The sequence below is a fragment of the Agelaius tricolor genome, unplaced genomic scaffold (genome assembly GCF_023055355.1).
Source record: "Agelaius tricolor isolate 1412-34295 unplaced genomic scaffold, bAgeTri1.0.p SCAF_25, whole genome shotgun sequence".
In the NCBI taxonomy this organism is placed as follows: domain Eukaryota; kingdom Metazoa; phylum Chordata; class Aves; order Passeriformes; family Icteridae; genus Agelaius; species Agelaius tricolor.
The window spans coordinates 6106434-6127436 of record NW_027269285.1 but is presented as its reverse complement, the minus strand read 5'-3'; the positions used below and the strand labels follow the sequence as shown (position 1 = coordinate 6127436).

The following is a 21003-nucleotide window of genomic DNA, read 5'->3' as shown; positions in this document are numbered from 1 at the left end:
CCCTGGACCACCTGGGCACCCAGACTGGACACACACCTCTGCAGGTGCACACACACTGGTTTTAACACTCTGGGCTGCCTGTTTCAGGTTTGAAATTGCTGACAAGTTAGAACAGTCTGCCACATGCTTTCCATTTATTGTTTGGAACAGTCTCTGCCACATTTACCAGGTCTGGCCTGTCACTCCTCCTCAGTGTCCTCCAGTTCCACATCCTCCCCTGCCCCCTCCAACACCATCTTTAATTCTATTAATACCACCTAATAATTACTTTGTTCCAAGCCTGCTGAGTAATGACTGCCAACGCTTCTATTTCATTACTATTCCTGTAAAGAAACCAAGCTTTTAACACGCTGGATTTCTGCAGAGGAGTGACAAGGACTGTGCTTGCTGCCCTCCTTGCCCACTTCTTCCACAGGGCAGGAAAAGAACCAGACACTTTATTCTCCATGCATCTTCAACAGTCACAATTGTGTGATCTGGTTCAGAATGATGAACTAATTAAAATAAAAAAAAAATAAAACATGGTAAAGAGAGCTCAGGAAAAAAAAATACATGTGGGAGGAAGATAAAAGGCAGTGACCAAAGAGCATTTATGGCTTTTAGGTATCTTGTAAGCAACTACCCCATGTTCTCTGGCTCAAATCAACATTCACCTCAGTTCCTCCAGAGGTGCTGGGCTTTGGCTTTTCCTTCACTCATCAAAATAAAGTCTGTTCAACTTAGAATTCAACCTACACGGATGAGAGCAATTCAAAGCAACAGCGTAAGCAGCGCAGAGCACGGAGGAAGAGTGAATTAATAACTTCCTTCATTAAAGCTTACCTTCAAAGAAGTCAGCAACAGAACTCGTCATCACCATCTTCTTGCAGACATTTATTTTTATATTCACAAGAGGATGAATGTAAGAGAAATTTATGGAGATGCTAAATCAAGGCTTTTGTTCCTAACTAGAAAGAAGTCGCTCTCAGCAGTTTAATTATTGTCTTAGTGCAGGACTGACGTTTCAAACGCTGTGCTCTTTCACTAACTCCTTTAAAATCAAATTACATAAGAGATTAAGGTAACACAAGGTAATAGAAGTAATGCCACCTCCTGAAAAAACATCTTTTACATAATTTCACTCAGTTATCCCTATACCCATCCTGATCTGGTCACACCTGGTTCCCAGTGGCTGTGCTGAACAAGGAGCCCAAACCCAGGCAGCAGCAGAGTTGGGAGTAATGAGTTCATCCCCTTTCCAAGGCTATTCCATCCCTGCTGAAACCAATCCCCTCTTACAGACCTACAGCCTCCACCTTCCAAAGGACAAGCACATCAGGACACCTCCACATGGTACACTGAAAAAATGAGGCTGTTTTATTGATGATTAGACTGCACTGGCAACAAGCATCAAGCTAATACAGACAGACTTCAACCAAAGCATGAGCTTTGAATCAGAAGTCGATAAGTGACATGATGCCTTAATAAATTAAGGAAGTTAATTCCTCTCCGTAGTCAAGTCTTCACTTGAAGTTCTTTGCAAATTCCTCTCCTTTCTTAATAGAGCCCTTCAGCTCAGACATGGCTGCAGCAACCATCTTCTCTTCAAAGGGGGAGAGCTTGCCAAGGCCTAGGTTCTTCTCAATTCCTTTTTTCTGAGGGAAAGAGGATTTAAGGATTAAGCATTCATTGAATGACCTAAAGAGTAGCTTAACAGTTCTGACTAAGTATTATCCAGCTGAGACAGAGACCCAGCCTGGCACCTGTGTCATCTCTAGTCTGCCAACCTTGTACTTCCTGGAAAGAAGCCTCTTACTATCTGTGGCAACTTCTAGAGCCCTCACAAACTTCTCATTCACTGTTCACATGTGAGAAACCAGAAGCCAACCCAGCAGCTCCTTCAAGAGGAGACTGACACCAACTGACCCTTCCTAACTTCACACCCACCATCTGGCAAGAGGTGTGTATGTCCTTTGCTTGCTATCTCAAACTGCCTCAGAGTGGCGCACACAGGTTTTCAAGATGTCTACATTCCCTCTTAACATTCCTCTGCTTGCATCCCCTCACCAGCAAACACCACCCTTGGCATCCCAGCAGCCATGACAGGGCTGCAGCATCACTGTTTTCCACACCCCAGGTTATGGGTGACAAAAGAACACTGCTTTCAGAGTTCAGCAGAGGTCCTGAAAGCAAGCTATTAATCCTAATCCATGCTGCAGCTCCCCATGTGCCTCAGTTTCTGAGGATTTGCTTGTAGCAGATCAAGCTGAGGAGACAGGATTGCTGACTCTGGTTAATCATATGAAAGCCCAGAGTAAACAGGCCTGACTTGAGGCTAGTGTGACCTCTTAAGCCAAGTCTGAACCTCTGGTTACTCAGTGACCTGCAGTCTAAGAGCAGATAAAAGCAGCAGCATCCTTGTCAAGCTGAGCTATGTGCCTAAACACCACACCCAAATACTGCAGACTCTTAAAGGCACACTCAGCTGCTAACTCCAGCAATAGCAGGCACTCAGCTAAACTGAACCCCCTGAGTAAAACCCACATGACACAAGCAGTAGCTGCTGCTCATAAGGCTTGTGATGTAAAGTACATACCCCAAGCTGCAGAGGTGTAGAGAAGTAGGGGACCTCTGTCACGTCCGACCGAACAAAGGCACATTCAACAACCCCCTGCTTTCCACTCATGGCCTCCAACAGGGAGAATGCAAATCGAGCACCAGCATAGGCCATGGACAAGGTGGCAGATCCTGCAAGAGTTACACCACTTTCAGAACAGATCACACTGAAATTTGATACTTCCTTTAGCATCAAAGGTTTCCATACCAGTGTGCTGTCAGTAATAATGTGTCACTGACTTCAAGTTCACGGCCAGTTAGATAAAGCAGAAGCTTTTAGCCAGTTACATGTATCTAACTGACAAGATTTATAAAAGAAACAGCTTAATTTGACAGAGAAAAATCTTTTAAAGCCATAGGTGGTGTGGGATCAGTTAATATTTAGTGTTACATACTGAGCTGTTTCTAGTAGCACAGCCCAGGCAGCAGTGAGACTGACAACCAGCAGTTCATAACCTGTAAATAAGATTAAACTGCAGAAGACTGCAGCCCTACAGAAAGACAACAAGACTTACTTGGGAGCTTTACTCAAGAACCCACCTGCTCCTGCTTTAGCTTGGACAACTTCAGTCCCAGCTTCTTGAATTCTTGCTGTAAGCTTCTCCAGCTGATCCTGAGGAAACTCCACTTTTGGTGTGCACTGGATGGGAAAAAAGAAGTTACTACAAATACCAGAAGCCCTCTAGATGCAGTATAAACACACAATATTTTTTGTACCACTGCAGTTGTTATCAATAATTCTCAACTGGGCAAAATGGGCTTCCCCAGCTTGTGTGACACTGACCAACTGCAAAAGTCATCAGAGCTGGGGTTACTGCATGGCCTGGAACAGGAACCCAGCCCTGCCCAGCTTCCTCAGGGACAAACCACAGCTTCACAGCCAAACCAGGGCTTGCCATGGCTCCTCACTACTGTGTAGTCCTGTGCATTACAGACACCCTCCAAGCTTGAGGAATTTCAGAAAGTCATCTTGTAAATATTTGGGTCACCGTGGCATTATGGAAGTCAAGCCTTATGGAAGATCCAGTTTCCCAGCAGTATTTAGGAATTCACTGAACCTTCAGTTACAGCTACACCAGCAGCTTAAGCACAGTTGTGTCTGTCCCAATGGACTGTTTAACTAAAGCACCTCTCAGCATTCAGCTGCTCCAAAGCCCTTGCTCTTATTCCCAAGAAAATTCTTCTCTAAAGGATACTTTATTCCCCACTTAGAGCACAGCTTTTCTCCAGATTGCTCCTTGGCCACATCCCAGCATCTCCCCATGAGACTGCACCTGCTTCAGAACTGCATTTCAGCCTGGCTGAAGGGCCAGACTACCAGTCATGGCTGGAACAGGCCTCCCTGCACAGCCTGACCTGTGCCTTCCAATGCTGGAGCTTCAAGTGGGGTTTCCACTCCATCACAGCAAAATCAATTCAATTTTTCTCCTGAAGCCAGGTATTCCTGTCATGAGATACCTGTCACAAACAGTGCCAGGACACCTAAACACCCACACTACCCCTCGGTTCTTATCCCAAACTCCTTTCCTTAGAGGAAAGCTGGAACTGTTTACACTGCCCAGATGGGTTCAGATTTAGGCTGCTGCCTTCCACCTCATCCTGCACTCCATCCCAGAAGGAAAGCAGCCATGAGAGCAGGAAGAGACAGAGCAGGACAGCATGCTCTATCCTGGCACATTTCCTGCCATCACAGAGGCACTTTATATCAACCCTAGCATGCTGCTGAGTGTGCTGCTACACACAGCTGTCACCCTGACTCACCTGAGAGATCAGAGGGATGATGGTCTTCCCAGCATGGCCACCAATAACTGGCACAGTTACTCGAGCTGGATCCAAGCCCTGAAGGAAACACAAAACTTTCCAGCTTCTGAAGCACACGGGCAAGAAAAACAAGTGACTTCACTCCCTGCCCTGGATACCAGGACACACAGGGCAGGAGTTCCAGAGGCAGCTGCACTGCAGGGACAAAGCCACATCCACAGAGCAGAACTCTGGGTTACTCTGATCACTTCATACAGTTACAGGATATTATTACTGCAGGGCTGGATAAAGAGCAGCACAACATAAACACCAGCAGGGCTATTAAGAGCAGTAACCTGTTACAGCTCCTGATACTTTGCAGAGTATCCTGTGACACACAGCACAGAGTTTGACTTGCAAACACACACCACAACTCAAGCCTCTCCTCTGGCTGCATGGCAGGGCTGGGAATGCCAAGGGAATTAAGGCCAACACGTAGCTCACTTGCAGGGCTCAGCTATGAAAAGGAAAGGTCAAAGTCTCTTGAACCACATTTTGCAAGAAACCTTATCTTCAGGCTCCTCTAAATAAGGGAGACAGGGAATCATTGCCTTTGCCTCTAGCTGCACGGAAATCTGAGCTCCTTTGGCTCTCTGCAGTGATTTTGGAAGAACTTTATAGATCTGATGATCAAAGCAGGCAGTATCCCTCCCCCTGTACGTTAACCATGACCTGCCTTTAGTTCAGCCACAAAAGTGTTGGCTCTGACGATGTCCAGTGTTGTAACACCAAAGATTTTGTTGGGATTATACACACCGTGCTTCTTGAAGACCTCTGAAGTTATTGGGATGGTTGAATTTACCTACAAGCAAGAAGAGGCAAGCACTGATTAAAAGCAGTTTAATAAAGAAGCCAATGCATGAACTTAACAGGCAAATTAACAATCTGAACTATACTTTCAATTCGGAATCAACTGTAGCCAATTACTTTAATGCCTAAATTGAAGAGCAATTTACAGTCAGGCTGGAATAAAAATCATTAATTTTAAATAACCATTAAGACAATAAATTTGTTCATTCCCATTACAAAGGCTCCTCCCTTAGTGAGCTAAGGCTTTTATCCCAGCTAATACACCAGCTTGCATTATAACCAGTCACACAGACTTGGAGATATTAAGCACTTTTACATCCAAGTTTTCTCTGAATTAAAAATAGCCAAGAAAAATGGGTTAGTAGAACCAGGCTTTTCTGCAAATACACTGCAGATTTTAAAGACACTGGTCAAAATTAGTAGGACTTAGGATTACTCTAGTATTTGGTATACTCTAGTATCTGGAATTTGGTGAGGTTTTTCCTCTGCATTCCAAGGTCTCCAGAAGACACTTACTGGGTTAGAAATAATACAGATCATGGCTTCTGGACAGTGCTTTGCACAGGCAGTTGTCAAAGAGGCAACAATGCTGGCATTGGTGTTGAACAGGTCGTCACGGGTCATACCTAAAACACAGCCAGGGCAGGATTCCAAGTTACCCACAGTTACCATCACAGGCAGGAAATGCCATCAAAATCCAAAATCAAAATTCTGCTCTGCACAGACACACATGTGGTTTCACAGATCAAGAACAAATTCTCCAGCTGCAGTAAGGAATTGGCTCCACAGGTAACTCCTCTCACTAATAGAGAGATCAGCCCTTCCCAGGAGGAACCAGCCCAACAGAACCCACTTCACTGAGACTGCCTGAGTGCACTGTGACCACACAACCCACACCAGAGGTGCTCACAGCAGCACAACTGCTCCCAAGATGAATTCTCTTCCCTCTTTTAAGTCACTTCCACAACTACAGTTTAAATGACAACTGCTGTGTGCAAATATTGCTGGCTGTGTAAGTGCCACCCCCCACTGCTGTTGCAGCAACTACTTTAACTATGAAAAATGAATATTTAGGAAGAGCTAGGCATTAAAGTCTAGAATTTTGTTATGTTCCTAACAGAATACTGGAAAATAGAAATGGAGGAGGTCAGAAACATTCCAGGAAGGTTTAACAGCATTTATTCAGAGATGCCCCAAGAAGTTGCTGTAAAATTGACACAAACTAAAATGGATTATTTCTCTTCTGCTGAGAAATTAAACAAAGAACCAGTTTTTATTCCTTGAGCATTGCTCTGGGACAAGGAACACTAAGGGAGATTTAGGATGACTTGCATCAAAAGCCTTTGCAGCTCAGGCCCAAGTAGGAACTCCAGAAATCCATTTAGCCCATTTCAGAAGGGACAGTGTAAGAGAGGCTGAATGAGCTGCCTGAGAGCACCAGGAGCTCTGGGGCAGAAGCATGAACAGACCTCTGACACCCCAACAGACACAGCTCTGAGCAGCAGAACTGCAGAGATCCACTGCAAAGCAGCCCTGGGGCTTTCCAACAAACAGAACCTACCTGGTTTTCTTGGGACTCCTGCTGGAATAACAACAACATCACAGCCCTTCAGACATTCTGGCAACTGCTCAGGTCCCATGTAGCCTGAAATGGAAGACATTCAGGCATTATGTTTCTGATAGTTATTAAACAGTTGACACTTTGAAGTATAAAATCATGCCCAGAGGCAACCAAGTTTTTTTTTTTTTTAATTTAACCTTCAATTTAGACTTGATGCTGAAAAGCAAAGCAACACAATTATGGATGGATCCCATTTGATGTTTTATTTTTATCCTTGTTTCAAAACTTACAGAATGAGAGTGGTGAGAATCTCACATTCACCTGTGTCCAAACTCTCAGTTCCTCCAGCTATGTGTATTTACTCCCCAAAAGCCTTGGCACTAGAGTCAGTGCCCCCAAAGAACTGCAGACTGGCACATTCATGTAAAATGTCACCTTTTGGTGATCTTCAGATAAAAGAAAGATGAGCAGATTAAGTTTTGATTTCATCAGAATCTAAGAGAAAAGAAGCACATGGAATTCACCCAGGGAGTGTTAAACCTATTTCTGGTCAAACTTTTAAATTCAACGCTCTGTGATAATTTCACTGAATGTTTCCTGCCAGATGTCACAAATTTCCCTTCAACCACAGCCCATATTTATCTCTATACACGTCAATCTAATCAGCTAAACCTTAATTAATCATTCACTGCTTGAGGAAAAAGCTACTTAAATTGATACTGGGCTTCAGGATCAGTGGGTGAAGACTTCCCCTCAGAGGCAATGGGCACTCAGGGTCAGAGCCACCCCTGTGGGAGGATCCCTTCGGCAGCGAGGCCATTCCCAGGGTACCTTTGACGCTGGCTTTGGTCTCGATGTGGCTGAGGTCGGCGGCCACGCCCGGCGTGTGAGCGATGTCGTAGAGGCTGAGCTTGCTCACCAGGGGGCTGTTCTTCAGCAGCAGCGACAGCGGCTGCCCGATGCCCCCCGAGGCCCCCAGCACGGCCACCTTGGCATGGTTCTGTGCAAAACAGACAGCAAACACGTTGGAGAGCTGTTCTGGCACTCACCTCCCCCAGCAGCGACCTTGGGGATTTCACCACTCTTTCTTTACTTTTAAGTTCTGCTTCTCTTTTTTTTTTTTTTACAAAGTGCTGTGCAAACTTGATGGTTTAAGCCTACAGGAAATGACCCTCACAGCAGCCTCCCCGAGGTTTATTGGTAGGACAGGTTGGAGGAAATGGTTACCTGTGATCTGAAGCTCAAAAGGGAAGCTAGGCTAGGTTAAAGGAACCCAAGGGATCACCCTTCCCCCAAAAGAAATGCCTGCCTGAGACTAATACCTGCTACCCTGTGGGCCCAGGCCTGATTTAAGGCAAATCTGGTTTGTAGTTTTTCTAGTTTACATTGCCAGTATAAAAAAAAATGCTTTCCATTTGGCAAATCAGTACATTCAATGGACTACAAGAAATGTAATAACCACTGCATATATGTGAAGAACATGTTTAGACCTGATATAAATCCAAAATAGCACCTGCAGATTGAGGACAGAGAACATTAAGTGGCTACAATTTCCAGCTTTGATCACATGGATGAGAATCAAGTAAAATCAACTCTGCTTGGTTGCCCTGTGGACCAATTTTATCCTCACTCAGGTACCGACTGGCAGAGTGTAATTTCTGTCAAAAATGCCTGTTTGCAAAGTGCTGCTCCACAAGAGGAAAGCTCCTTCCAGGGCCAGATCAACCTTAAAGTGCAACACTGCCAAAGTGATGGAAAACTCCTGTGGAGACGTAACGAGCAATTACTGCTGATAAAGCCATTCTTTATCACAATATTTCCAGATAAAAGCCATAATAGCTCTACTTCTCGTCATGAACAGCTTAATTACTGTGCTATGCAGGAAAAAATTTACCCAAGAACTGGACCAGATTAACCTCAACCCAGTTTTCTTGCTATTGCAACAAAGATAATTTTGCATGAAACTCTTTAAGAGGAAGCTTGAGTCACTGCTGAGCCCCATTTGTGACCGAGCTGATACCATGGGGTCAAAATCTCACTGCTAATCAATACAGTTTCCATAGACAAGGCTGTCCTATACAACACTTATTTACAGCTGCAATAATCACTCTTTTACATCCCACCAGGCCTATTAACACTGGACAGAGGTCGGTTTCTATCTGTGCAGCCACAGCAGAGTGGTCTGGAGCCAGCACAGTGGATTTTGGCACATGAAGGATTACTGCTAAACCAACCACCAGCGTTAGTTCTTAACACCTCCGGAACACAGGGGCATTTTTGCACCGGAGTAAGGAAGCAGCAAACCCATCACCCTCCGCACACCATCAGAGAGACGGAGCTCATTCGGGATCATCACACTCACAGCCTGGCTGGGCTGACACCCGCAGGGCCACGGTGCTGTCACCGGGCACACCCAGCACCGAGACCGCCCGAGCCCTCTGCCTGTGTGCCTGAGGCACAGTTCCCAGCCCCTCTCCGAGGTGTTCTAGGCTACACCCGAGCCCTGCAGCCCCGCTCTGTGGAGCTCCTGGGCTCCACACACCCCTCACTGAGGCCCCGGGCTCCTTCCCGGCCCCGCAGCCCCGCTCCGAGGAGGGCTCTGAGCTCTACCCCGAGCTCCGAGGAGGGGTCCGGGCTCCACCCGAGCCCCGCAGCCCCGCTCCGAGGAGGGCTCTGGGCTCTACCCCGAGCCCGAGGAAGGGTCCAGGCTCCACCCGAGCTCCGCAGCCCTCACCGAGCAGACCCAGGGCTCTACAGCCGAGGAGCACCGGCGCTGCCTCCCGACCCCGCAGCCCCTATCGAAGGCCTGCGTTCCACCCGAGTCCCGCAGGAGGAACTACGTCCAACTCCGGCCCTGCAGGCCCAGAACGGAGAACAACTAGCCTGCATCCCCGCTCCGCACCCCTTCAACCGGCAGCGCCCGTGCTCCACAGCCTCCTCACCGAGCAGCACCGGGGCTCCTCCCCGGCTTCCCCCCGCGCTCCGCGGCAGCCCCAGAGCGGAGGAGGAAGCGCGGCGGGGGGCGGTGTGTGTGCGGGGGCCGTACCTGCGCGGAGGTGGCGATGCCGCGGCGCAGGGCGGTGGCGGTGCTGAGGCGGGACAGCATGGCGGGCACGGCGGGCACAGCGAGCGGCGGCGGCTCCGGTGACTCCAACGACCTCCAGGGCCCGCGCTGCGCCTGCGCGGCCCCGCCCACCGCTCTCGCGAGACTGCCCCCTGCCGCGGGAAGGGGGGGGAAAGTCTCGCGAGATCCCACCTGAGGTAACCTTGGAGACCGGCGGGCGTCGCTGCGTGCGGCTGGGCGGGGAGGGGGAGCGCGGTGTCGCGATAGTCGGCGACAGCCGGGCGGATGGGGGATGGCGGGGGTGATGTTCTGCGAGCCCCGACACCTCTACAACATCATCAACCAGTACCGGTGGAGATCACGGTTGGCGGAGCCCAACTACCTGTGCCTGCTGGGTGAGGCCGCGGCATAGGCCTGTCCCTGTCCCTGTCCCTGTCCCTGCCTTGTCCCTGCCCCTGTCTGTCCCTGTCCCTGCCTAGCCCCATGCCTCCCCCTGCTTGCTGCTTCCCCTGCCTGTCCCTATTGCTGCTGCCCCTTCCTCCGCCTATCGCGGTCCCTCCTCCTGCCTGTGCATGCCCCTCCCTGTCCCTACCTGTCTTTGCCCTGGCTGCTCCTTCCCCGCCTGCTTCTTCTGTCCCTGCCTGTCCCTGCTTCCCCAGTTCCTTCCTGTCCTTGTCCCTGCCTGTCCCTGTCCCTGCCAGCAGCCAGGCACTGTGCTCAGCCCAGGCAGATATCCTGAGCCATCAGGGCTTGTGAGGAAAAGCACACACATCACTTCTCACCATTTCTGGGGCCTGGCACTTGGCACCTCCCTCCCATCCCATTTCAGGTGCTGTGAGCTGGTGCTGTTTGGCTTTCCTCGTGCTCAGCTCTCCCTGCTCTCATCAGTCCCATGCACAAACACTCTCCCCTGCTGCTCCCAGAGGTTTTAGAACTGGACTAGATTTCTCACCCATTACACAAAGATCCCTGATAACCACATCCATTCTGCATAGTGCCAATACCCCCAGAGGGGTGCCTGTCATTCAGTGTTTTGCTGAGGGGCTTGGCCAGTTTGGGAGTGGGGCTGGGGTCTTTGCAATGCCCCTCTCCACAGCTCTGGAGCAGCAGAGGCAGAGCTGCTGGGCAGGTCAGGGCAGAGCACAGGGCAGAGCACAGGGGTGAGGCTGGCAATGCTGCAGGAGCACACTTGGGGCAGGACTAACACTGCTGGTGTTACACACAGACTCACATCCACCCTGGAGTTTGTTATACCCACACCAGAAACCCTCAGTTTCTAAAAAAAAAAAAAAAAAACCAAATCACTGAATCATCAAAGTTGGAAAACACCTTTGAGTTCATCCAGTCCGACAGGTGACCCTGCAACACTACAACCACCCCTAAACCATATCCCCAACTGCCACATTTCCAACCCTCTTTCTCTGAGTGCTGCCTGAATTCCCACTGACAAAATACAAAGAGGATTCCACCTTTAAAATCCAATTGCTCTGTCTTGGTTAGTTTTGTTTTTTTTTTTCAGATGCCCGTTCTCAGCTTGAATTCGATGACAGCCACATTGTTACAGCCCAAAGGATTGTACTGGTGAGGGGATTGCTGTTTGTGTGAGCCACCCCTGGATTTAGCAATTAGCAGGAAGCCAGAACTGGTTTGAAACCCAGGGGAAATGTCCCAGCCCCTGCTCGGCCGTGCCCCGCGGCTGCCACTGGGGGGATGTATTCTGTCACAAAGCAGAGGTGGCTCCAGCAGCCCCAAGGATTGGCACACAGCAGCTGAAAATCAGGGAAAACATTGCACAAGAGCTCACCCAGCTCTAGCCTTGCCTCACAAGGCCAGCGCTGGCATCTGCACCGCTGCTGCCGGTGGAGCAATCAGCGGGATTTGCATCATTCCTGACTCCTAAGCGGGGCTGTCAGTGCCGTGTCCACCCACACGTACAAACACAACAAACCCAAGCCAGAGTTGTAACTTGCAGGATGTCAGGAGTGCTGATGCCAGCAGAGGAGAGTGGAGCCGTGCCCCTGATGGAATTGCTCTGTGATTTTGGCAGAGTCCTGCAGGGCAGTATGTGATCCCCAACCCCGAGGAGCTGGGCTATGTCAGATTCTGTGTGGTGTATGACCACGACACTGGATTTTTGACTGACACTGACAATCAGGAGGAGGAGGAGGAGGAGGAGGAGGAGGAGGAGGAGGAGGAAGAAGAAACAGGTACGTGTGACCCGTGTCAGTCCAGTCCTCACTGCTGGATTGAGATTCTTCCCATTCCTCATTTAATGTTATGAGGAATAATAATGTTATGAGGTGGACTCCTTGGGAGGAGGAGGAGGAGCAGCCATCTCACATAATCTGCTTCACTGAGGGGAGTGTTTAAAACATTTGTGAAGAATTTAATTAAGACATTTCTTTTTTTTTTCCCCTGTTTACCTAAAGCAGTTATGAGCTTGTTGGAAGAGATGTAAATGTTCCCAGATTTATGTGAAAAACTGTGCCCTGCCTCTGTTTTTTCACTGTGTTGTGTATGTTCTCAGGCTTCAAAAATCCAGGTTTTATTTCAAAGCATGCTGGCAGCCCTGGTTTCCCATCTGTGGATGATCCTCTGAAGCTCCTAGTTGCATGTGAGGAATGGGTTCTTTATTTTTTTTTGGCCACATTTCCCTGAGATTTGGCTTGTCCAACAATTGTCTTTCAGGGAGCAGCACTTCTTCAGAGACTGAAATCAGCAGCTCAGATTCCGTGTGTTCCCAGAGTGAGTACTTCCTTCTTTGAGGGTCACAAAAGGCTTTCACTTCATGATATTTTAAAAGAATTACTTTTAATGGGGGTGGTGATTTGATGGGGTTCACCAAGAAATGTGAAGTGCTGGAAACTTTTCCATGGCATTGTTCAGTTTTCCTTGAACCATGGAAGTGTTTGGCTTTCACACATCCTTTGGCACATCCTTCTGTGAGCAGAACCACTTCTGTTTGTTTGAGCTTTTACAAAAGCTACAGAGTTTTAGCAAAGATTTACATCACTTTTTAAAGAAAAAATAGTGGAGGTGTGAGGGGAATGAATAAAGCAAGCAGGTTCCTAAATGCTCAGTGGTGAGGCAGTAGAGGGAAGGTGGGAAGAATCAGAGCTGGGTTTCTATTGTGCTGATCCATTTCTAAAGCAGACATAGCTAGAGGGAAACAGGATGGATTCCTTGGGAGGAGGAGCAGCCATCTCACATAATCTACTTCACTGAGGGGGGTGTTTAAAACATTTGTGAAGAATTTAATTAAGACACTTCCTTTTTTTCCCCTGTTTGCCTAAAGCAGGCTAAAGAAAAGGGACTCCATAAAACTAAGATTATTAAATTTGAATTAATAAAACTTCCCTATTATGGAAACTTATTACAAGCATTTCCCAAAGTAAAACAGGGAGAGGAAATCTGGTCCTAGAAAAGAAACCAGGAGAGGAATAAAAGATCAGGATGAGAGGGGAAAAGCAGCACCCCCTGTAACTGACCTGCAGCAACAAGTAAAGAATAAGTTGAGCTTTTAACAAAGTTTTCTCCAGAGCATTAGATGGAATGAAAAGGGATTTGCTGTGGATGCCAGGGAGGCAGATGGAGACACTGAACCTGCCCAGGCCAACAGCTCTTTGGTCTCTGTAGGTGCTGAGGAAGGAGATGCCCTCTTCCATGCCAGGAACTTGGAGCAGTTCACCCGGCACCCCGTGCTCCTCCTGAAGGGAGGCTACAGGCGCTTTTCAGCTTGTTACCATTTCCTGAAGAGCCACAAGACTCTGTGGATGCCCCAGGTGAGATGAGACTAATTTCCAAGCAGATGACATTAATATTCAACTGGTGATGGCTGCTGAATTCAGGTTAGATGGTGTTGCAAACCTGGTATGACAGTAACTTCAGACAAAGGAATTAAATGAATTTGAGTTACTGTGCTTGCTCTGAGTCTCACCACTGATTCTTTTACAGCCACACTTCTTCCTCTTCTATTGCCTGAAAGGAAGTTCATGGAAACAAGCTGGGAATGTTCCCCTGATAACCCCAAAACTGGCCTATGGAGAGTACAGATAACTGAACAAACAGTAGCAAGTGGTGACAGGAAGCAGGCTGCTCTCTCACACGTGGTTATCTGGCATAGTACTCAGCACATGTTTTCAAACACAAGTACAATTCCTACCAAGCACTGTGATCCATGTCTTTTCATCAGAAAGGGTCACAACTGCCTTGTTTCAATAGGCCCAGGAAGAAAACAGCCATCCACTCAAACACTGAGTCCTGATTGCTTGGTTTCACCTGTAACCATCAATCTATTTAACTTATGAGAAACAATTACCCTTTATTGCACATTTAGGACAGGCAGGGCAGGTCAAGAAGGTGCTGGACAACAGAGCATTTCATTCCAAGGTGCTTTTTGTTCCCATTGTTCCCATCTGGTTCCCAGGAAACAGCCCATGACACAGTGCTAACCTGGGGATGCCACAGCACAAGAGAGAAAATAATTCACTTTGTGCTGCCCTGTGAAGGGCAATTCACTGCTGAGCTTCCTGCTCACACTCAGCTGGACACAGGCACCTCCTTAAATTGAGAATTGAAGCTTTGAATTGTTCAACTCCTCCTCTGTGCTCCTGGAGCAGCATCCAAGGCACATCCCCTCAGGGATGTGAGGCACTGCTGGCTGCCTGTGTGTTTTCCTCCTCAGCCTCCAGGCTGCCACACCGGATGCAGCTGTGGATTTGTGCTGTGCCACTCCAGGGCACCTGCAGCTCTGCAGGTGGCAGATGATTTCATTTAGCCTTGTAAACAGTAACCAGGGAGAACATCAAAGGAATCTCTCCTGCTGCAGCCCCTCCAGACAATGGAAAGAATGTATTCCACCTCCTGTTTAGTTGGGATTTGCTTCAGGTAATGCCACAACAACAGTGAGGCTGTTAATTATTCCCAGTAAAACTAGCAAAGACTTCAAAATACAGCAAATCCAGGTGATTGAATGAATCATTACACTAAAATATGTCATGGGCTGCTGACTAAGTACCTGTTCAACTCTTCACATGACTTCTGTTTAAGATATATCCAGCAAAGACACTCTCTAACCTGAGCCTGTGGTTTCTTTCTGGCAGGAACTAGACACCTTCCAGCCATACCCTGTAGAAATACTGCCTGCAAAGCTATATATGGGCAATTTCAAGCAGGCCAGTGACAAACAAATTCAGAAAGATCTGAGGATCAAAGCACTGGTCAACGTCTCAGAACAGCCCGTGATTCTGTAAGTCAAACAGTTCAAGGCTCACCCTCACCGGTCTGTGATGTGAAAAATAGAGGTGACACAGAGTTTATTGGCAGAGGAGTCAGTGCCTGTGGCCTTCCAAGGAAACCTCTGCAGATTCCAGTGCCATTTCATGGTCAGTTTTCTAATTTCTGCTCTAGAGTTAGCACAACAGCAACACAGTCCTGCACAGCCTCTGACCATGCCACGGGTGAACTGGGTAAGAGGAGGACTGGGAAGCCCTTGGTATTTCAAGTCTATCACATACCACCTCTCTTCAGGAAAAACCTGTATGTCTAAATAGCTTTCAGAGCAAAATCTTACCAACACATCTGTGTAAAAGCTAAGTCAGCAATATGTCACATTTTTGGTCTTCCTTCCTTACCTGCTCTGTCCATGAGCAGACAGCCTTGCTGGAAATGCAGTTTCACACAGTGAAAAACCCAGTGGCATTTCTCAAGGTGGTGACCCCAAAAAAGTAACAAAACCAGTTACCCACCCCAGGACATATGCACCAGCAGACATTTCTCATGCCTTTGGCCCCAGAGGAATGTCTCTGCACTGTGGGTAATATTCCCATGCCCTCTGCATGATGTGCTTCCACATTTTGGAAATTCCTCACCAATTTTTTGCCCCTCTGAGTCTGTGGAAGGAGGAGTCACTGCCATAGAAAACCACATGAAGGGAACTGGGGGGCCCCACAAAACAGCCACCACACACTCTGTGAAAGCACATCTGCTTTCAGTTTATCTGTTTTCACTTATCTCTCTGTAGGTTATCTATCTGTAGGTTAAGGCATCAATACTGATACCATTGAAATGGAAAATCAGTGACTAAACTGGTTCTGTGTTACAAACATCTCTGTGCCTCACCACAATAAATCCCTTATCATGTTAATGACGCTGATGATTAAAAACTCACAAATGTAACAGCAAACAAAATGATCACCTTGCCTCCAACAAGCACATCTTGTCAAGGCTGCTCCTCTGCTCCATGGGGTCTGTGTGCTCTTTTTCCAGGTTTGCAGAAGAAGGTAAATCCCTCCATGTACCTGTTCCTGATTCACTCGAAGCAGATCTTTTTTCTTCCTTCCCCACCATTTCTCATTTCATAGGTGAGTGGATCCTGATGTGGAATTCCTGAGCCCTTGCTCACTGTAGGATATTAGATGGGAGTGACAGGAAGCCCAGGTAGGAGGGTAAGCACACCCACACCCTGATGGATACCAGAGCTGCCTCACTAACCAGCCTGATGGACAGAGAGGAGATTTTACAGAGCATCTGACTCTGATGTCCCTGCTCACCCTAAAGGATACCTCACTCTGATAACAGGGAGCTTTCCATCCAGACCTTTGCAGCTGGGAATCTACCAGAGCTTCAGAGGATTCCCTCTTACTCCTCTGACTCTCACCAGCCCAAATCTTCAGGCACCAGAGCTTTATTTGAAGCAGAGTGTGACACACATTAGAGAGCTCAGCATGAGGCATTGATGATCTTTGTGATTTGCAGTGCAGACCCACTGTAGGGCCCAGGAGGACTTTCAGGTTGGACAGCATGGACCTGCCTTCAGCTGATTACATCAGATAGGACAAGAAAAAACACTCTGCAGCTCAGTGCCTGCAGCTCAGGCTCCTGCAGCTCCATCCTGATGCTGTCCAACCATGTTGTTATCTTTTATTGTGCTTATCAAACAACATCTGCCACAGACCCAGGCCCTGCTGAGCTGTGCTGGACAGAGCCAGAAGCAAAAGACCACCCTGTGCCCACAGAGCTTAACCCAAGTACAATATCAGACATGACAACTGCACACAAAGAAACAACATTTGTTGTTGGATATAATTTTGTAGTTCTGAACTGAATTTCATTATTTGGTGCACCTGAATGTTGACATTCACTTACTTGCCTTTCATTGTGCCTCATGCTTTTCCCCAGTAGTATTTCAGAAGTTTCCTTCTGACATTACACATGATTTGTGGCTGTTTCCAAACCAGACTACAAGAGCCTATTAGCTGCACTTGTGGAAGTGTTCCACTGTTTACCTGATAGTGGAACTGTTTGTTTGGCAGTGGAGAGCAGATTACTCAAACCAGAACACGAGACTAAAGCTCTCCACATACTCCAAGAGGAGTGTGAATGTCCTCATGCCAGGTCTATGTTGGAGTGAGGCCAGTTCTACCCAGATAGAAGTAGTATCTCACAATAGAAATTAGTTTAAAAATGCTGATTTAGTGCTTGGGAAAAAAACCAACCAAACAAAACATCTTGACAGCACTAAAAGAAAAGGTTTTGCTCTATGAATTCTGGAGTTCAGTTGCCAATATTTTAAAAACATCATTCTGTCTAGAGAGGGAGAGAAAGAATTAAAAAGTTATTAATTAAATATGCAACCTTCCAGGCAAAATAAAATTTCAGTACCTTTAGACCTGTCTGGGGAGCGTTTGTGATGCCGACCACAGCTGGTAGGTCATGAAAGACCACATCTCCTCAGATCCCTGATGTGAGGGTGACACTGATGTGTAATGAAGCATTGACTGGTCATTGTCATTGCTGCTGCTCTTCAAGGCCATGTTTTAACTGTGGATTTTTAAGAAAGGCAAATGCTTACAGAAACGGGAGCTGGCAGTGCCCATCTGCTGCTGTCAGGGCTCCTGAGGGCTCCTGTCTCTAAGAATGCCGCCCCCCTGTCAGCTGTCACCAAATGAGTGCCACGGGGGGCTCTGTTTCCCAGCTCACTAATTTGTGACTGGCATTTCTTGGCTCAGATGCTCAGCTGGATGAGGGAGCAGTGCTGGTGCTCTCCAGCCTGGGGATCAGCCGGAGCAGCACGGCCACCATGGCCTATCTGATGCACTCCTGCCGCTTCTCCCTGCAGGTATGTCCCTGTCACAGTGCCACACCGCTGCCTCTGCACTCCCCTGCTCCTCCTGAAACCCCAGCACTCATGCACAATACCCACCTGATGATGGAACTGATTATGGTTTGAGATTGCTTCTTCTTTAGACCATTAAGGAGGTGGATTAGGTGTGATTTTGGATCTTTGAGTCCTTCCTCTAGAACTTGAGATATTTTTGTTTTTCCTACTTAACTAAAGGGCTAGAAAAGCAAAGCTGTGGATACAGAACATGGTACTTATCTTCTGGATTTGAGGGAAAGAGTGGAAGCTACTGCAGTTAATCCTATCTCTAATTCCATGGTGTTAGAGAAGTTCAGAACACAATGTTCACAGGGCTCTCATTCACCATTGACTTCAGCACTGCCACCTTCCAAAATCCTTTCTTACTCCTCCAGAAGCAATCCCCTCCCACAGACACCCCTCTATAGAAATCTGCAATGGGATAACAGCTGCCCAGAGGGGGTATGCAGGTCAGATGTCCAGCACAGGCTGTTCCATAGCTCTGAACAAGGAAAGAAATGAATGAAGGATGGCTGGGGATGGCCTGGCTGTGCAAGAGCCTGGTGGCCTCTCCCCTGGTGCCAGGCCTTCCTCCCTTTGCAGCATCTCCTGGTGGCTCCTGACAGGGAGCAGGAGAGTTCCCATGGCAACTGACCAGCCTCTCCTTGAAAACCTCCCCCTTGTTTGGAAAATTCAGGAGCTAGAAGGGATTGATCCAAACTTCACTGAAGCTGGGTCTGTATCTGATAAGGTGATTGATTTTGTGCAAACATGTCCAATGTAAGAGGAAAGCTCTTTCCATGGCTGTGTGCCAGTGGGTAATTAGAGGCTGAGGGTGCCAGCAGGGCTCAGACAGGGTTCAGCCCCTGCTCTAACAGGGATGTGATTGCTCCTGCAGGCTGATAACAGCCACTCACTCACTGAATCACAGAATGTGCTTCCAATGGCAGTGCAAAAGTCAAAGCCTGAGCCTTGCCATTCCCCTCAGTTGGCATCAACAGGTTGGTCTCAGCATTTAACTAAATGCCAAAAAAAAAAAAAAAAAAAGAAAGAAAATATTGACAGGGCAGTGCTTGCCCACTGTTGGCTGGGCAAAGCTTTCCTGAGGGATTACCCTGGCAGCCAAGTTTGTTTCTTGCAGACAAAAGCAGTGCAAAGATTTCTGTGTGATCCTCCAGCCAATCCAGGCAAAGATCTTTGAAAGCTTCCAAAAAGGCAAAAACAAGGCAGAGTTGGGATGTGCAGCCCCTGATTCTATTAGTGAGCAATATGTGAGTAAATCCATTGAGTCCAGGGGAACCAGAGACACCCACACTGTGAACCCAGAAGAGTAAATATTGGAATATCAGCCTCAGAGCCTGCAGAATCAGCAAGATTAGAAAAACAAACCAATGGAGCACTATCTGCTGACCTTTGGTCTCATTTCCCTTAAGCAACCCTCCAAGTGCAGGGGTCAAACTCTTTTATGAGCAGGAAGATGAGCACTGACAGGAAAACCCAGGGATGGAGCTGGAGTAATGCTGGGGGATCTGCCCTGTGTGTGTGTCAGAGTTTCTAGGTGATTACTTGGAGCTAACAAATAATTAAGATGGCTGTAATTAATACAGTGGGACAACTGCAAGGTCATAACTGCTCTGCCACATCAGGTCACACCAATCCAAAAATGTGATAACCTCCATTGCTTTATAACCTTTATGGCTGATACTTCACTGCTTTGCTCATCATCTGTGGAAGGAGCAGCATTTTAGAGTGGAAAATCCAGGATTGCATCACTCCAGCAGAGTAGAATAACATCAGTAGTGAAAACAGCCTGAGCTGTCCTCATATCCAGGAGAGCAGAGCATGAAAGGGGACAGGTTTCTCTCAGGGTCACATCTGGATCCAGCCTGTTCCCACTTTGATGCCAAACTCCTCTCTGCAGGTTCTTGCTGTCCAGCACAGGCAGCAAATACAAAGCTGTGTTGACTGAAGTGTAGCTGCTTTGTGAAAATGCCCAAGAGTCACTTTTTGTTCAACTCCTAACACTTCTTTACTTTCCTTCTGTTTACAGAGAGCTTGGAAATACCTTCTGAAATGCAAAATGAACATGAGACCAAACCGGGGCTTTGTGGAGCAGCTCTCAGCCTGGGAGACCCAAATCTATGGGTACCCAGTCACAGACGTGTCTGAGCCAAATTACTGACAGAGAACACCCGTGGGCAAAGCCACTTCCCTTCCCCTCTCTGAGGACAAAGTTACTTGAAAGCTGTGTGAAAAAAGTCCCAAATGTAATGGAAAAGCTTTCCTCTAGCTCCATGTTCATTTTGGGTCAAGATCTGGAGCTTCCTGGGGAACTCAGCTGTGCTGGAGGAGGTGGAAGTTTGGGGAATGCAAGTCCTGCAGGCCCATTAGACACAGCTCGACTCTTTTGTAAGCAAAGGGGATTATAACCACAGCTGAGGGGCAGTCAGTAGGGTTATCACTGTAAGGGTTTGTTAGCCATGGTCTGGAATAGGAAATTTAGAGTCTGACAGTGCCCACTTCCAGTTTGGAGAGGTGACAACAGAATTTCCCTGTTTCAGAAGTCCCTGTGCCCTGTAAGTACCTTCTCAGCCCCCTCAGCCTGGCTGGCTGGATTGGTGACAATCCACCCTTCCCATTTGCTGCCTTCTAATCCTACAGCCAAACCCCTGGGCAGAGGTGGTGACTTTGAACCCTCAGTGCTGTCACATGCAACCTCAACCAGTACCTGAATCAGTCCATCCTTTCTCTTACTCCGAATTCTGTTCTTTGAATCACAAAATAAAACACCACAGAAAACCTTCCCTGCCTTTGCAGCACTCTGTGTTTGGGATTTACCAGTGAGTTTGGGTTTTTCATCCTGACACGCGCAGCCAGGACCGGGAGCGCATCCCGAGAGCTGGGAGTGAGCCCGGGCACCAAGGGCTGCCATTCGAGGGAATTTCTGGTTTTCCAGACTCTGCTTTAGATGGAATTTCTGGTTTTCCAGGCTCTGCTTTAGAGGGAATTTCTCTTTTTCCAGGCTCTGCTTTG

General features: G+C 47.7%; 2 protein-coding genes across 3 annotated transcripts; one reads left to right on the top strand and one right to left on the bottom strand.

The window, feature by feature from the left end:
* Positions 1–1333: 1333 nt before the first annotated feature.
* MDH2 (malate dehydrogenase 2) lies at positions 1334–9972 on the bottom strand. The gene is made up of 9 exons (XM_071447730.1): positions 9813–9972; positions 7598–7766; positions 6767–6850; positions 5722–5831; positions 5072–5197; positions 4357–4434; positions 3136–3235; positions 2576–2727; positions 1334–1634 (listed from the first exon to the last, which is right to left on the bottom strand). Exons 1-9 carry the CDS (start codon positions 9870–9872, stop codon positions 1503–1505), a joined length of 1011 nt encoding a protein of 336 aa, XP_071303831.1. The 5' UTR covers positions 9873–9972; the 3' UTR covers positions 1334–1502.
* A 96-nt stretch (positions 9973–10068) lies between these two features.
* STYXL1 (serine/threonine/tyrosine interacting like 1) lies at positions 10069–20771 on the top strand. Of its 2 annotated transcripts, XM_071448098.1 has the most exons (9): positions 10069–10225; positions 11350–11411; positions 11878–12037; positions 12519–12575; positions 13467–13612; positions 14933–15078; positions 16098–16192; positions 17840–17949; positions 20021–20771. In XM_071448098.1, exons 1-9 carry the CDS (start codon positions 10123–10125, stop codon positions 20150–20152), a joined length of 1011 nt encoding a protein of 336 aa, XP_071304199.1. In that variant the 5' UTR covers positions 10069–10122; the 3' UTR covers positions 20153–20771. The 2 variants fall into 2 exon arrangements, with proteins under 2 accessions (XP_071304199.1, XP_071304200.1); XM_071448099.1 differs by lacking the exon at positions 17840–17949.
* The last annotated feature ends 232 nt before the right edge of the window (positions 20772–21003 follow it).